Genomic DNA, 17,497 nt, shown 5'->3' on the forward strand with positions numbered 1-17,497 from the left:
CTCTACTCATTTTATGCTGCCTTATATCTCTCTATGTAGGTAAAATAGCGCCATTACAGATTGAGCGCGACAATGCGTGACTGGGTCGTGCAACACATGCATTAATAGCATTAAATATTTTAACGTGATACATTTTTTGAAAAACTTATTACCGCCGATATCGGGATAAATTTGATAACCCTATCTTAAGCCTAAACTAAAGACTCTGGATGAGTGTAACATATTATGTCTGTAACGTTAAATACAATTAGAAAACGATTTAATTAAAAAATATATATATATTAAAAAAATGCATGGCCGATATTTTTTTGCCAAATCCGATACTTTGAAAATGACGTGATCGGCATCCCGATGGATCGGGACATCTCTAGTTATCGTGATTATCACGTTTATCAATGCATCGTACATTCCTAATTAACAAAGTAGCCAAACATTTTTTTTTTTTACAAGAAAGTGCAAAAACATTAACCATTTTAAAGGCAGAACTTATTTCTCAACAATACAATAAAATTTACACAGGTGGAATGAATTCCACATTTTCTGGAAACAAAGTGTCTTTAGAAATAAGACTACTTCCGATATACTTTGTTTTCACATATTTGTGTACTATTTCGCATGTTTGTAGTGTTGTTGTACTTAATCGTGGTTTTACACGTTCTGCACATGAAATACAGTACACGTTAAGGATTTAGCTAATTAGCTTAGCGCTCGGCGCTAACTGTTAACATCTCATAAACAACAACAATAAAGGCTTAACAGTACAAGAGGGTCAGTGTACTCACCTCTTATAGACGCACACGGGTCTTAGCAACACACTCAGGAAATTTTTCAACTGACATGACTTAAAACTACTGCTGGACATCTGAAAGACAAGGAGCAACGAACTATCTCTATTCCCTTCTCGCTCTAAAAAATAACATGCATGCCGAAGTGCGACCGCCTGTCTCATACACAAATTTATTTTCCAGTCTTTTCAAAAGGAGTAAATCTCTCACTCCGTGACCGGCAGCATCCATCATCACGTTATGCGTGCGTCCGTTAAAGGTGTCCGGGCGGCAGATGCGTCTTGAATTTCGTTCCGCTACAAGTGGCTGTCATAAAAGCTGTTAGGGAAAATCATCGTTTTTGAACCTTTATGAATCGTAATCGAATTGTCACGTGTAGAATCGCGATGCAGCTAATAATCGATTTTTTTTTTAACTCCCTTACTGAGCACAGACTTTTTAGGTACTCGAGATCAAGCAGAGGTAACATTTGAATATCGTGTGTGTGTGAATCTGTTCACTTTTTGCTTACATCTTGGCCCTTTGCGTGATTGTCTACAGGTGTTGCCGGGAGTGGATGAAGCCTCTCCTGGTTCGACTTCATCCTTTGAGATGCTCGACATGGAGCCAGTCCCACCTCCTTACCAAAAAGTGCAGCCTCACTGGTTCTTCTACAAACAGAGCGATGACAATGTACTCTGGCTCCCTTTTAGCAGAGAAGACTCAGAAAAATTAGAGAATGCCAATAATGCAGGTAAACATGCAATCACTGAGTATAGACGTTGTTCCCTGAAAAAACATACTAATTTTAACTAATAAAAAGCGTCATACTAATTGTTAATCTTACTTTTAAAAAAGTAAATAGTTAGAGTTACAATTTATTTCCCAAAAGGCAATTGAGTAAGTAACTCAGTAAACTCATTGTAAAGTAAACAGTTACTTAGCAAAGTAACTGAAGTTACTTTTCAAGTTCTACACATTATTTAGTGACGTCCCCGATCCGGTCCCGTGATCGGAAATTGGGGCAATCGGGCCATTTTTCAGAGGATCAGAATCTGGTGAAAAAGATCGGGTTTATAATTTTCCAAAAAATATATATTTGTGTTTTTAGGGGCTGAAAAGTAACAAAATGATCCAGAAATACTTAATCATTGCAAAAAGAAACAAAAATGTACCGTGAAAAGTATTTGCACACCCACTTAGAAAATAGTCTAAAATTTCAATCATAGATGCATTTCCACTCAGAGACATAATCTAAAATAAAATCCCAAAATTTCATTGTGTGATTTTAAAAAATATTTTTTTTGTAATTTACTGGGGTTCATTAAGTATTTGTACCCCTGAGAGTCAGCAACAATTATGACACTCAAAGAGTTGTCGATCTACCTTAAAAAAAAGTCCCACCTTTACCCCAAGAGTAACCACCCACCCTCCATCCTTTTGAGCTCATTATTGTTACCTGCGCTCCCCACAGTCAGCCATAATCCAACTGCTACCATGGGCAAGACCAGAGAGCTTTCAAAAGACACCAGAGAAAAAAATGTTTAGCTCCACAAAGCTGGAAAAGGCTATGGGACAATTGGAAAGCAGCTAGGTGAGAATAAATCAACAGTTGCAGCAATTGTTATAAAATGGAAAAGGCTAAACATGACTGAAAATCTACCTCGGACTGGGGCTCCATGTAAAATCTCTCCATGTGGGGCATCACTCATGATGAGAAAAGTGAGGGCTCAGCCTAGAACTGCACGGCAGGAGCTGGTCAATGACCTGAAGAGAGCTGGATGCACAGTTTCAAAGGCTACTGTCAGTAGAACACTACGGTACTGTGGTTTAAAATCATGCATTGCTCAGAAAGTTCCCCTGTTGAAGCCACTACATGTGAAGGCCCGTCTGAGGTTTGCCAGGGACCATCTGAAAGATGCAGAGGTATCATGGAAGAAAGTCATGTAGTCAGATGAGACCAAAGTAGAACATTTTGGTGAAAACTAGGGTTGTTCCGATCATGTTTTTTGCTCCCGATCCGATCCCGATTGTTTTAGTTTGGGTATCTGCCGATCCCGATTATTTCCCGATCCGATTGCTTGTTTTTGCTCTCGATTCAATTCCAATCATTCCCGATAATTTTTCCTGATCATATACATTTTGGCAATGCATTAAGAAAAAAATGAATAAAACTCGGACGAATATATGCATTTAACATACAGTACATAAGTACTGTATTTATTTATTATGACAATAAATCCTCAAGATGGCATTTACATTATTAACATTCTTTCTGTGAGAGGGATCCGCGGATAGAAAGAATTGTAATTCTTAAAGGACGGATGTGACTTTGTATATTGTGACTAAATATTGCCATCTAGTGGATTTTTATGAGCTTTCAGTAAATGATAATTCAGGCATTTAAATTCTGCCCAAATGCATGATGGGAAGTGCACCCATGACTGTGCGTAGTGCTACCATTTGATATATCTTCTCTGCGTTGGGTATTAAAGTAAGGGATAGTGACGGGATCTGTCGTCCGTTTGAGTAAATGAGTCCATTCTGGTTCATTCAGTAAATAGATTTGTACAAACAAATTGTTCGACGAATCTTTCGCCCCCCTCATCTCCCTCCACGCCCAAACAAGTTGTTCGGTTACTAAGCGGGAAGTGATGTTGCCGAACGAATCACCAAAGGCTGCTTTGCAGTATACCTGTATGGCAGTGCTTCTCAATTATTTTCTGTTACGCCCCCCCAAGGAAGACGTAAATGTTTCGCGCCCCCCCAAACTCTCTGCCACCACTGTAAATAGTATCATTTGTCTATAAAATTACTATTATAAATACGCATCTGCCTAACATTGTGTCCTTTTTTTTCCTAATAACGAAAAAAAGTAACAGATCAACTTATAATAAAGTAGAACTTTATTAACATTGTTTTGTTTGTAACAGAGAAGACGACGCGCATCAATTTGCCTGAATTTAAAAAAAAAAAAAGTCCCATCCAAACTAAAAAATACACTCAAGTTACATTTTTGACCATTTGATAAATAAAAATAAAAATAAAATCAGTAAATAATAACAAATTAAAATTGATTAGAAACATTCACTCATGAGGACAATATGCCAAAAAATTTGATCGAAAAAACAAAACTGAATAAAAGAAAAAGAAAAAAAGTGTCCTTGGACAGAAGGACAGTTTTTATTTTTGTACCTCCTTTGCAATGGTGTGGAGTTATCTTGCAGTGAGCATGCTAACAATGCTAATTGGTTTACTGATATTACACTGACAAAACAGGACGATTGTTGGAAATATTTGGCCGTTTTCGCTGAAAAACAATCAAGCTTATCAATGAGATTGGGGTCTAATGTCTTTAAGTGGCGTCTTAATTGTTTTGGCTTCTGGCTGTCCGCTATAATTATTTTTAGACACAGTAAACAGTGGTCTTTCCTCATTACCCACTGTATTAAAAGTCAAAGCTAAAAGACAAACGGCACGAAAAAAGCGCATTCCCGGCGGCCGAGGTAGAACCGTAGGTGAGGGCGGTCGTCGTGACGATCCCAAGCCAAAAATGGCACTTCTTGGGCGGCGACGTGAGAACCGGCCGGACAAGACAGTGGGTCGCTGCGCGAGTCCGGTCGGAAAACGGCTTTCGAAAACGGCGGCGGCGCACTGCTCTTCATATCTGTTTTCTGTGTGTTCTGAGTGCTCTTCCTTAGTTCAAAAATACTGCGCGCACTCTGAAAATGAGAGCGCCACTGCCACCCACTGAGTGGATGTGCAAGTACACTTTATTCCAGTACGGCAAAGAAAAAAAAAAAAAAAAAAAAGCATGTTCCCCAAGGTCACATGCGCCCCCCCTGGCATCGCTCTGCGCCCCCCCAGGGGGGCGCGCCCCACTATTTGAGAAGTACTGCTGTATGGGAAGTGACATTGCTTGGTCCCTCCCTCTCTTGCACATAGGCTCCTCATTGACCGCCCGTCGTAGTTTCAGAAATGAGTGACAGGCGGTATCATTCTGCGTTCACAGACAGCCTTGTCTCCCTCCTGCTGCTGCAAAAGCGAGGGAGAACTTCCGCGTCGTCTGTCCTAGTTCTATGGGCTCAAAGTCATGGCTCGTGCCTGCATTTCGATTTAGGACACGGTTAAACATTTTCCTTTGGTCGGGGGAGTGGGGGTTTGGGGTCGGGGGCGCACAGACTTTCTTTAGCATGATCTTGATCACATATACAATGCTGCTGCTACCAGCCAACGCAGCATGCTTGCTATCACGAAAATAAAAATAAATCGAAAGTTTAATTTCTAAATATGGAACGACCAACACATCATATTTACCTCTCGCTCTGTTGTATTTTTGTTTTTATGCTCATCACTAGAGCAGGGCGGTAAACCGAAAATTTACCGTTACCGAAATTCTTCACGATGACCGACGTAATTTTGACCATGTCGGTAAATTCGGTAATTTAATAAAAGAAGAAAATATAGTCTTTTCATCCCGCTTTGACTCTGTGTTGTTCGGCTATGTTCGTCCCCTTTAAGAAAGCAGACAGTGTGCTTACATTGGGAGTCACATGGTTTTCAGGAAGCCAATCAAACAGAAGCCCGGTAGGCTAACGCTAGCTGCTAACGCTACAAGTAAACGGGATGAAGTCGGGCTTAAGTTAGCTTCGCCAGACTTTCACCCGACATTAAGTAAACTCTTGACAGGTTCCAGATAGGGATGGAAAAACCGAGGCTTTCTGAAATAATGAACCACTTTTAAGACAATTGCCCTAAATTGAATCACTGTTTGACACACTGCAAGAGCCCCATCTACTGGATAAACAGTGCACGTTTCTTTTTAAAAGTAAAGTTGACAAATTGCCTCAGCATTACATATCTTCAATAGAATTACCAGTAAGTGGATGTCGTCTATTTCAACCAGGAGATCGTGTCGTCATTAAGTGTGATTTACACAATGAAAGTTGACCTCTTTAAGCCTGTGTCATTGCTTTTGTCTGTGAAGATGTGTTCAAAGCAGTATTTGTAATACACGACAGTGCTAGTCTTGTAAGTGGCTCGTCCTAGATGACAGGGAGTAACTATGTATTGTTTATTTTTTGTAAAAATTACAGTACAGTAAGCACAGTGCTTGGGAACAGGAATATTATTTATTGCATACTGTAAGGATTTCCAAAATCATAAGATGTAAATAATTGAGCTGAATAAAAGAAAGGAAAGGTTTGTGAAACATTTTATTTTTTAATTAAGTATAATTTCTGGGGGGCGGGTGGATGTGTCGTATTTGTATCTATTCTAAATATCTAAACGTATGCCACTATCTAGTGTATAACAATGCGGAATGAATTTAATGAAATTCAAGTGATGATATTTTTCAAGTCATACAAGCTGTTATAAATGTTCACACAAGAATTCTTATTGTTTACAAGATTTTTTTAATACTTAGTGTTTAGACTGCATGTGCAATTGTTAAATTGAAAGCTGGTAAATAAATTTAACGAGAAACTGTTAATTTGTATTCCATGCATTGATTCAAATTTTCAAATTATATAACAGTTTGCTTGGGCGAATTTATCGTCATTTATCGTTATCGAGGTAAATCTGCTCAATTTATCGTGATACGTACTTAAGGCCATATCGCCCAGCCCTACTCATCACTATTATTTTTGGTGACTATTGTTAAAACTAAAGTGTAAATAGCTTGTTGTCAAATGTGCTGCTCTGAAATAAAAACAATACTACATTTGATATTTGACAGTTTAATTGCAAATCAGTATTAAGATGATCGTATTGAATTTTTGCAATGGTATTAATAAATAAAATAATCCGGTCAGCTCCCCTGTCGTCCCCTCATCTCAGATCGTCAAATGCTGACGAGAAATAATTGTTTGCTCTTTACGATGTCGCCTTTCTTCTCTCATTAGTCTGTTAAGAAAAATGTAGACATATTGCGACATCTCCCGTGTCCGCGTGCGTTGTTTTTGGGCGCTTGAGTAGCACAAAATGGACGGATTGACATAATTTGTCAAACCAACCAACACCCGACACGCTCTGACACGAAAAAAAAATAAAACAGTCGGAAAAAATTGACATGTATATAATTTCATTGCAAATCAGTATTATGGTGATCATACTACATATTCTTTTTTTCTGTGCACATATTAGGTTAATATCGCTGCCATGAAGCCTCCATGTAGTAACAGTTCTCTGCCCCTTTCACTGCCGTCACGCGACTGCAGCTCAGCTTTTGCTTGCCTCGTAGCTACCCGTGTTTTAAATTACTGTAAATTTGATAGTATGTCGTCATAGGCAGTCCCGAGTCTGTTGAGAAAAGTAGTAGACTAAACCATGCTCGCTAGATTTGTGTGGTGTTTTTGTCTGTTTGAGCAGCATTTGATAGGCTCCACGTTAACAAGTATGTGACAGTCATTTCCTTTCATTTTTTGACTCGTTCACCGCATAGTCATTACTGGAAAGTCAAGTTAGCAGCAAGCTAGGTCAGGAACCGGAGGACCGAGTCACTGAACGGGAAGTGACAAAACTCAGTCTTGCCCGCCTGCCTGCACGCTGGCTGCTTATTGGCCACACGTGGAAGTGAGTGACAGATGCCCTGATTCTGTTTCCGCTCCCTCCCCTGCCCGCGATGAGGCTGGCGTCTGATTGGTCATGTGCGATGTCAGAAGACGCTGCCGCTTGCTCAACGCCCTCCCACACAACGCACAAGCCCCAACTCCATAGAACGAATCAGTGCAGATGGTGATTAGTTCGGTCTCGTTCACCCAAACAATTCGTTCAAAAAGAACGCGATACAACACTAGTAAGGGATTAATGCAAAGATCAATTGCTACCTTGCTTCCCCACATTTCGTCCCATGATATTTCTAATTGTGGGGAGAGGGATTGTAAAGCTTGAGACAAATAAAAGAAGGCTCCAAAGGCTGCCAAAATTCACCTTCCGCGTGATACGCTGCTTTTAATCGCTTGATATGGGTAAAACGGCGCCATTACAGATTGATCGTGACAATGTGAGAGTGGGGATTGTGCAGCGCGTGTATTAATTGCGATAAATATAGTAATGTGATACATTTTTTAAAAAATGAATTCTTGCCGCTATTGTGATAAATTTGATAATCCTACCTTAAGCCTAAACTAAAGACTCTGAATGAGTGTAACATATTATGCTTGTAACGTTAAATACAATTAGAAAACGATTTAATTTAAAACAATATATATTTTAAAAAAAGACATGTCCGATATTTTTTTGCTGATTCCGATACTTTGAACTTTGACGTGATCGGACCCGATCGATCGGGACATCTCTAGTGAAAACTTTACTCATCGTGTGTTGAGGATAAAGAAGGATGAGTACAATCCCAAGAACACCATCCCCACTGTGAAGTATGGAGATGGAAACCTCATGATTTGGGGCTAATTTTCAGCAAAGGGGACATGACGACTGTACTGTACGAAGCAGAATGAAATGTATCAACACATTTTAAGCCACAACCTCTTTCTTTCAGTCAGAGACTTGAAGATGAGTTGTGACTGGATTTTCCAACATTAAATGATCCGAAGCACACAGCCAAGTTGACCAAGGAGTGGCTGCGTAAAAAGCATATCCAGGTTCGGGCGTGGCCTAGCCAGTCTCCAGACCTCAATCCAATAGAAGATCTTTGGATGGAGCTGAAACTTTGTGTTACTCAAAGACAGCCCCGAAAACTGACAGATCTAGAGAAGATCTGTGTGTGAAGGAATGGGCCAAAATCTCTTTTTCCATATGTGAAAACCTAGTAAAGAACTACAGAAATTGTTTGACCTCTGCAATTGCAAACAAAGGCTTCAGCACTAAATATTAGCACTGATTTTTTCAGGTGTACAAATACTTACAAACCCCAGTAAATTACAAAAAAAAATATTTTTAAAAAAATCATACAATGTGAGTTACGGATTGTATTTTTTAGGTTATGTCTCTATAAGTGGAAATACATCTACGATTGAAATTTCAGATCTCTACACAATCTCTACCCATTTTCTAAGTGGGTGAACTTGCAAAATCACAAAGGCGCAAGTACGTACTTCTGCTCCTCACTATAAATAAAATTTTGTTTAATGAATATGGATTTTCTCCTTTTTTATTTTTTGTTTTTAAACGTTGTTACTTAGAATCAACCTAATTATGAATGAGTTTTATAAGTTTAAAAAAAACTGAACTACAAATTGAATTAGCCGGATTAAAGAATGAGCTAAGTGGAATGCATTCCATACTTTTCCTACTCCTGGTCTAAAGTTTAGCATTGGATGGGTTATCAACAGACGATGGAGAGGTGGTGGTGGCTGTGGAGGGTGAACGCTATGATGTAAATGTCAAGGAGAGGAAGTGCTACGCCGTGTACTGGGAACAGGCGCCCATTGAAGTTCGCCGCTGCACGTGGTTCCACAAAGGAGATAAAGACATGAGGTTCATGCCATACTCCGAAGACTTCAGCAACAGTCTGGAGGTAGGGTTCTCTTTCACCAGCGAAGCTGTTTGAAATATAACTTGTTCCTCAGTAAGAACAGCTAACCTGTTCCACTTCCCCAGGATGCCTATATGATTGCAGTTACTTTGGATGAGTGGAAAAGGAAACTAGATTTTCCCACGGGAGAGACGGTTATTTTACACAATCCCAAGGTGAACACTGCACCTTTATGGTCGTTATCAATACATACTAGGCATGTGCCGGTATGATAACCTTAAGCAAAAATACCGCAGTTTCACAGTGTCACGGTATTGCAATTATAGCTCTGAATGTGTTATTTTCAGATGTATGGGTTAATTTTTCACAACAAATTTGCAAATTGGAACATCAACATGAATATAATGTTAAAATAGATAATTAAAATAACAAAAAAAAAAACTGAAGTATTTTTAAATAAAATTGAAATATATAGAACTTATAGACTAAAGTCAAAGCTAAAGTTGATCAACATTAAAACAAGAACCCTTGGTAATATACTGTGCTCTCCATTATTATTGGCACCCCTGAAAAAGATGTGTTTTTTAGCTTCTAATAATTTTTTTAAATTCAAATAATTTAGGACCTTAATGGAAAAAAAAGAGAAAAATCCAACCTTCAATACAAGTGCATTCATTCAGTGGGGAAAAAATCCCACATAAAGAAAAAAATATTTGACATCAAATAATGTGTGTCACAATTATTAGCACCCCTGGTGTTAATACTTTGTACAACCCCCTTTTGCCAACAAAACAAGGTCTGGGGACTGAGATGGCCATGGGAGGAGCTTGATTTTGTGTCTGGTGAACCATTTCTGTGTAGATTTGGCCATATGTTTAGGGCCATTGTCTTGCTGAAAGACCCAGTGACGACTCATCTTCAGCTTTCAGGCAGAGGGCAACAGATTTTGATTTAAAGTGTCCTGGTATTTCAAAGCATTCATGATGCCATGCACCCTAACAAGGTTCCCAGGGCCTTTGGAAGCGAAGCAGCCCCACAGCATCACTGACCCACCCCCATACTTCACAGTGGGTATGAGGTGCTTTTCAGCATACGCATCTTTCATGGCACGCCAGACCCACTTAGAGTGTTTGTTGCCAAAAAGCTCAATCTTGGTCTCACACAAAAATACAAGATTGAGCTTTTTGGCAACAAACACTCTTAAGTGGGTCTGGCGTGCCACGAAAGATGCGCATGCTGAAAACCACCTCATACCCACTGTGAAGTATGGGAGTGGGTCATTGCCTGGCTCTGCCAGACTATTCTCCCTGTATTTCTCAAACACTGAGAGTATAGTCTGGGAACCAGCCCATTAACGGCCTCTCGAGCAGGTACAAAATCAATCGACAAATCAGATTCGTTTATTTGCGTGACGTGTTCTTAACGAGCAACGTCACTCTTGCGCGTCGAAAGTCGTCTCCACAACACAGATTGTGAACGGGAGAGCCGAGAATATGTTCCAATCCACGGTAAAATCCGTTTTAAAGTACCAAAAACACATCGACACGAGTCAATTGCCACGTTTACATGGAGCCAAATATTCCAATTACAATCGGAATATTTGTTCAAACCGAATAAATGTGTTCCATATAAACACCTAATTCGGAATGAACAGGCCCAAACCGAAAAGAATTTCATTCCGATTCACAGGGGTGGAATATTCCTTTTCCCAAACCGATTAGAAGTAAAATTATATCATGTAAACAGGGAAGCGGAATGGTGTCTGGTTGCGTTCTTTCTGCGCATGCTCCGTACTGACGTGGTGACATCACTCGGTGACGTAAGTAACGTCACTTGCAACATGGCTTCCAAGCACACGCACAGCGCACCCACACAACTTTTTAAATGAACAGCGTATCACTCTGAAGTTTTTTTTCCACTCGAAAAGTTAAAACAGCAGCTGATCTGACGATCGATCTCCATGTTTTGCAACGTGACGCTTTGTTTTGATTAATCTGCGCATGTCAGACGGCAGTTGTCAAACGTCCTTTCGGAATAAAGGCAGTCACATGTAAACGCTAGATCGGAATAGATGAAGTGACATGTAAACAGCTGATGTGAAATTTCCATTCGGAATGATTTGAATCGGTATGAATAAAAGTCAGCATGTAAACGTGGCTATTGACAACAGTCTGTCTCGCGCTAGCCATGTTGAATAAACTCTGCTCTCTTCGTATGTTTACTTCCGCGCACAAGTCCCTCGTCATTTTACTAACGTCACGTCTGCCTGTCGCTGATTGGTCCACTCCGCTGTCTGTTTGCTGTGGCTTGCTCCGCCCTGGAAATTGTATCCGCGTGAATGGTGGCCAGACTCAATAGCTGGAACAGCGGTGAGTCTGGTGTACCAGGCAAGGTCAGTGATGCTGTGGGGCTGTTTCGCTTCCAAAGGCCCTAGGAACCTTGTTCGGGTGCATGGCATCATGAATGCGCTGAATGATTTCGCTGCTCAGCCTCCAACGCGTACAGACGCACTCTGAAGCACCAAACCCAGATTGTTGACTGTGTTATTTTACAGTTTTGATGTATGTTCCATGCCTGAATGTGCGTCTTTAGTTGTATGGGGGACGGGAAACTGATAAGCATATGCTTTATCTCGTCCGCCTTTGTCGTCTTCTTCGGTTCCTTCGGGCAAATAATTTTGTAATTGCAATGATTGTCAATGATATCGATGATGATGACAATAAAATTTCATTTAAAAAAAAAAAAAAAAATTTAAATGCTTTGAAATACCAGACCATTTTAAATCAAAATCTGTTGCCCTCTGCCCGAAAGCTGAAGATGGGTCGTCACTGGGTCTTTCAGCAAGACAATGACCCTAAACATATGGCCAAATCAACACAGAAATGGTTCACCGGACACAAAATCAAGCTCCTCCTATGGCCACCTCAGTCCCCAGACCTTGTTTTGTTGGCAAAAGGGTGTTGTACAAAGTATTAATACCAGGGGTGCTAATAATTATGACACACATTATTTGATGTCAAATAATTTTTTCTTTATGTGGGATTTTTTCCCCACTGAATGAATGCACTTGTATTGAAGGTTGGATTTTCCTCTTTTTTTCCCATTAAGGTCCTATATTATTTGAATAAAAAAAAAAATAAAATAAAAATTAGAAGCTAAAAAACACATCTTTTTCAGGGGTGCCAATAATTATGGAGGGCACTGGAGAACTGGACTTAAACAAGATATGATCAAATTGATTTTATGTAAAACACGTACCACTACTAATATTAATTAGTTGAATATTAAAAGCGAGCGAGAGTAAGAGACGAAGCGCGTGTATGACTCGTATCATTATTTAAACACTAAACAAACACACCCAGTCACCCACCCTCTCTCAACACAGAAAGTCGCCACAGAGAAAAAGCACCACAGGCTGTATTACGAAAATGTTATTTTGAACCGATATTTACAATAGCGGAAGACTTTACAAAAGTAGGCTAATGGTAGAGAGGAAACTAGTTAGCCGTCGTGCCATGCTAACTATCCAGGTTATCTGCCTCATTAACAAGCTTACATTATAGTATTTGTTTTACCATCGTTAGACACACTTACTTACTTACCTTAAATTTTGTGTAAGATGAGGGATGATGGTCACATAAATGTGAAATCATGTTGGAAGTGTTGCTCCCCCTGCCAACCTATTTTTACTGATTAAATAAAGCCTGTATGAAAGACACATTAGCCACGCATCGACAGTAGCCATAATTAATAGAAACCTAGCCCTCCGCAGGGCTAACGTTACATTAGCAAGGTACAGTAACAGTAATCTTATTTATTAGCGCTTCGTTAACTTAATTTTACCTTGTCCAGAGTATCGCTCCTATGCTCTTGTGCCTTCGGTGGAGCGGGGGCTAGGCGGGCGGTATAGTATCAGTTTTACCATCGCTAGAGACACTAAACACGCTGCAGTAAAGTTTAGTAGCTGGTGGGAAACATTCATGACAGTGTGACCTTATCTTAAATTTTGTGTAAAGTGATAGATGATGGGTGGCGGCACGGTGGCTGAGTGGTTAGCACGTCTGCCTCACGGTTCTGAGATCAAGGGTTCAATCCCGGGCTTCAGCCTTCCTGTGTGGAGTTTGCATGTTCTCCCCGTGCCTGCGTGGGTTTCCTCCGGGAACTCCGGTTTCCTCCCAAAAACATGCATGGTAGGCTGATTGAACACTCTAAATTTTCCGTAGGTATGAGTGTGTGCGTGAATGGTTGTATGTCTCCTTGTGCCCTGCGATTGGCTGGCAACCAGTTCAGGGTGTCCCCTGCCTACTGCCCGTAGTTAGCTGGGATAGGCTCCAGCACCTCTGCGACCCTCGTGAGGAAAAAGCGGCACGGAAAATGAATGAATGGATGAATGATAGATGATGGTCACATAAAAGGGAAATCATGTTGGAGGGGTTGCTTCCCCTGGCAACCACCCTCCACAATCTTGTCGGCTGTCCTTCCTCCTCTAAGCCGTGGCCGTCTGCTTCTTTTCGGTAGCCGAAGTACTCCAATACTAGCAACTTTGTCCTTTTGGGGGGGGGGGGGGGGGGGGGTTTCAGGTGTAGTGTCACCGAAAGACACAGGACAGAGCAACAACCGGAGAAGGAGGGATTAGCGCTGCCCCTCCAAGGCACAGATTTCTTGCTGCATTTTTGGGACATAAAAACTAGCTAATACTGTATGACGGAAAATTTTAGTGGTTTTGAAACCGTGACGTTTTCATACCACGGTCTACCTTGAAACCGGCACATGCCTACTACATACATTACAAAGCTAAATTCTTCATTTTTTTTGTTTTTATTTTTTGGTAATGTTTTATTCTTCTGACCCTTTTTCAGTTGATAATGCACTATCAGCCAATAGGATTGCAGGAAGACTGGATCTCCTCACCATCTGAAAATACTCGTCCTAGAACAGTTAAACGTGGCATCAATAACATCCCTATAGACATACCAGATTGTATGATTTTTTAAAAATGAGAGTGTAACATTTATCCATTAGCTAATTTATTAGATTACCTCTTAACTGACGTTTTTTGGGGGGGCGTGGTTCATATTCTATTTGTTTGAAGGTGAACCAGAAAAGGTGGACCACCTTGTATTTATGGTCCATGGCATCGGTCCTGCATGTGATCTACGCTTCAGATCCATCATTCAGTGCGGTAAGTCTATCAGTTTCACTAGCAGTGCGGAGATGCATTCAGCATTCCTAGTCTTGTGTTCTCTTTCCAGTGAATGACTTCCGCAGTGTGTCGTTGTCCTTGTTGGCTTCTCATTATAAGACTGCTCAGCTAGAAGGAAAGGTGGGGAAAGTGGAATTCCTCCCTGTGAATTGGCATAGCGCTTTACATGGCGATGCCACTGGTGTGGATGAGTAAGTTTCTTGAAGTGCTGAGTATGAACACACAAAGAAAAATAATTGTAAATAAATAAATATTTTTCAGCCTGTTATTCAGATTTATATATATATTTTTCTTATTTCCAGAGATATTCATAGGATCACGCTGCCCAGCATCAGCAGATTGAGACATTTCACCAACGACACCCTACTGGACTTGTTTTTCTATAATAGTCCTACCTATTGCCAGACCATAGTGGATACAGTCGCATCAGAGATCAACAGATTACACACACTCTTTAAACAGAGACACCCCAAGTTCAATGGGGAGATTTCTGTTGTGGGTCATAGCCTTGGTAACAGCCGCATCATAATGGGTAGTCCCTGGGTTACGACGTACCGACTGATTTCGACTTCAAGACGTCTGTGTCTCGTCATTTTTTTGTTTGTTAAAGCACCACTTTGTAACTTTTCGGTTTTAGTCGATTTTAGTGATTCCAGGGTGAACAAAAGCGGCAGTGTTTTGCCTTAAGGAAGACTGCGTTTCCCATTAGGACCAGCACACACCCATACAGCGTCGTAAAATCAATCAATCAAAAATCAATCTGCCGGTAGCCGGCAGGTAGATTAAACAACATTTCTGTTTTCCAACTTGTAACCGGGGACTACCTGAATTTGAGACTTTACGGTCAGCCTTGAGCAGTGACACTCAGTTACTTCTTTTTCAATAGGTTCGTTGATCTTATTTGACATGCTAACCAACCAGAGAACTGGTCCAGAATCTGCAAGAGAAGAGGTATAATTGTGTTTACTCACAGTGATTACTTTGTCAATAAATGGACTGAAAAGAGCTCTATGCTGAAGGTGCTGTCCGATGACCCCTGTCATCTGGAACCTGATACACTTCTAGAGCAGACTCTCGCCAGACTGGGCCTGCAGCAATACACAGACATATTAAAGGCAGAAAACCTGGACCTTGAATCACTGGTAACACACAGAAACACAGAAAACAAACAAAATACTGTATATTACACAGAGGTGGGTAGTAATGTGTTACCCTTTACTTCGTTAAATTTACTTGAGTAACTTTTTGAGAAAAATGTACTTGTAAGAGTAGTTTTACTAGGCCATACGTTTTACTTCTACTAGAGTAGATTTGTGAAGAAAGGCTACTCTTACTCCTCTACTTTGGGCTACACTGGTTGTTCCATTTTTCCTTTTAATTCTACATGTAAGGTTTTGCTTCTTTTTTTGTCAGAGTGATGCAAACAGTCACTAATGAGACGTCGCAATAATAATCACATGACTCCATTATACCAACAATTAAGTTCTTCACCTAGAGTGCCACCGTCAACTTAACTCAAAAGCGCATATTTTAATCTTTCTCCCAGCTTTTATTTGACACCGATTGACCACTGAAAATCGGAGATATGATCCTTTTAGTTTCATAATAGGAAATATGGCTTCTCCACTAGAGGGCACTCATGCTCTTTGGACGAACAGATTTTTTTCTCTCGCCGGAATTCAATGTTTTTTTGTTGTTGCGTTTCTTTGGCTTAATGTGGTTATGTAATATGTTGTACTACAGTATAATAAGACAGTTCAGATAGAAAATGAATATCGAAAATATAGTGTTGTTTATGAAAAAAATTCAAACATCTTAAGCAGTTACTCACAATGTCTCATTACTCATTACTTGAGTATTCTTTCCACCAAATACTTTTTACCTGTACTTGAGTACATTTTTCAGATGGCTACTTTTAAAAGAGTAAGGAGTAGTATTAGTTGATTATTATTTTGAAATAACGCTACTCTTATTTGAGTTGAATTTTTGGCTCCTCTACCAACCTCTGATATTACACTTACTGTATAATCATTATGCAAACTTTTAAAACATACCGTTTTTATTTCTTTAGGCTCTTTGTCAAGAAAATGATCTCAAAGATTTAGGAATTCCTCTTGGGCCCCGGAAGAAGATGCTTAAATATGTCAGGAGAAAATATTTTTCAGAGGTAAGACACACATACACTGATTGATACAGTGAATTTATAGTATTCTGAAAGACGGTACAGAGCAAACGTTATTAATTATTGTTAATATGTCAGTTTTGGGTCGTTTTTTTTTTTTATTTAAAAAATAAATAAATCAGAATGTCATTATTGGCTGTTGTGTGTAGTGGTCTAAATAAAAATTAATGGTATCCATTTTGGAAAAAGGCCATAACGACAAAAATGGAAAAAAAGTGAAGCATTATCAATACTAGGCATGTGCCGGAATGAGATTTTGACAATATGATAACCTTAGACAAAAATACTGCGGTTTCACGGTATTGCAATTATATCTCAAAATTGTGTTATTTTGAGATGTATGAGTTTAAAAAACAAAAACAAAGTTGTTTTCCGTTGAAGAGGATTTTTTTAATTTTCACAACATATTTAAAAATTGGCAGATGTTTACAATGGCGGAAGATGACAAAAGTAGGCTAATGGTAACGAGGAAACTAGTTAGCCGTTTTGGCATGGTAACTAGCCACATTATCTGCCTCGTTAACAAGCTTACGATATAGTATTTATTTTACCATTGCTAGACACACTAAGCCAGTTAGAGTGAACTCTCGTAGCTGGTGGGAAACGTTCATGACAGCGTTTACTTACCTTAAATTTTGTGTAAAGTGATTGTTTTCCGAAATTTCTAGGTTCGCGGTGAGTCAGCAACAGGCAAACACTTTTGCTCAAAAGACGATGTTTATTGATAAGAAAACGCACCACCCGAGATCGTGAGAGTTGGAATACTATGGGTTATCTCGTGTGAATCCCTTCTAGCTAATGTTAGGGCATCTAGGTCACATTTATAATGTGCACGTAATATTTTCCCACATCAGTGATGGATGATGATCACGTAAATGTGAAATCATGTTCGAGGTGTTGCCTCCACGTCG

General features: G+C 39.8%; 1 protein-coding gene across 4 annotated transcripts in view; it reads left to right on the plus strand.

Moving 5' to 3' along the window:
* The window catches only part of ddhd2 (DDHD domain containing 2), a 60,476-nt gene that overhangs the window by 10,558 nt on the left and 32,421 nt on the right, over positions 1–17,497 (plus strand). For all 4 annotated transcript variants that reach the window (XR_009062701.1, XM_057831419.1, XM_057831420.1 and 1 more), the window contains exons 3-12: positions 1,326–1,518; positions 9,059–9,243; positions 9,327–9,416; positions 14,061–14,181; positions 14,294–14,383; positions 14,454–14,595; positions 14,707–14,915; positions 15,291–15,355; positions 15,424–15,546; positions 16,476–16,571. Coding sequence is in view for 3 of the 4 variants with exons in the window: in XM_057831419.1 (XP_057687402.1) it covers positions 1,326–1,518; positions 9,059–9,243; positions 9,327–9,416; positions 14,061–14,181; positions 14,294–14,383; positions 14,454–14,595; positions 14,707–14,915; positions 15,291–15,355; positions 15,424–15,546; positions 16,476–16,571 (1,314 nt within the window). In the remaining variant the exon portion in view is untranslated. The remainder of the gene's footprint in view (positions 1–1,325; positions 1,519–9,058; positions 9,244–9,326; positions 9,417–14,060; positions 14,182–14,293; positions 14,384–14,453; positions 14,596–14,706; positions 14,916–15,290; positions 15,356–15,423; positions 15,547–16,475; positions 16,572–17,497) is intronic.

This window comes from Corythoichthys intestinalis, chromosome 3 (assembly GCF_030265065.1).
Source record: "Corythoichthys intestinalis isolate RoL2023-P3 chromosome 3, ASM3026506v1, whole genome shotgun sequence".
Taxonomy (NCBI): Eukaryota; Metazoa; Chordata; class Actinopteri; order Syngnathiformes; family Syngnathidae; genus Corythoichthys; species Corythoichthys intestinalis.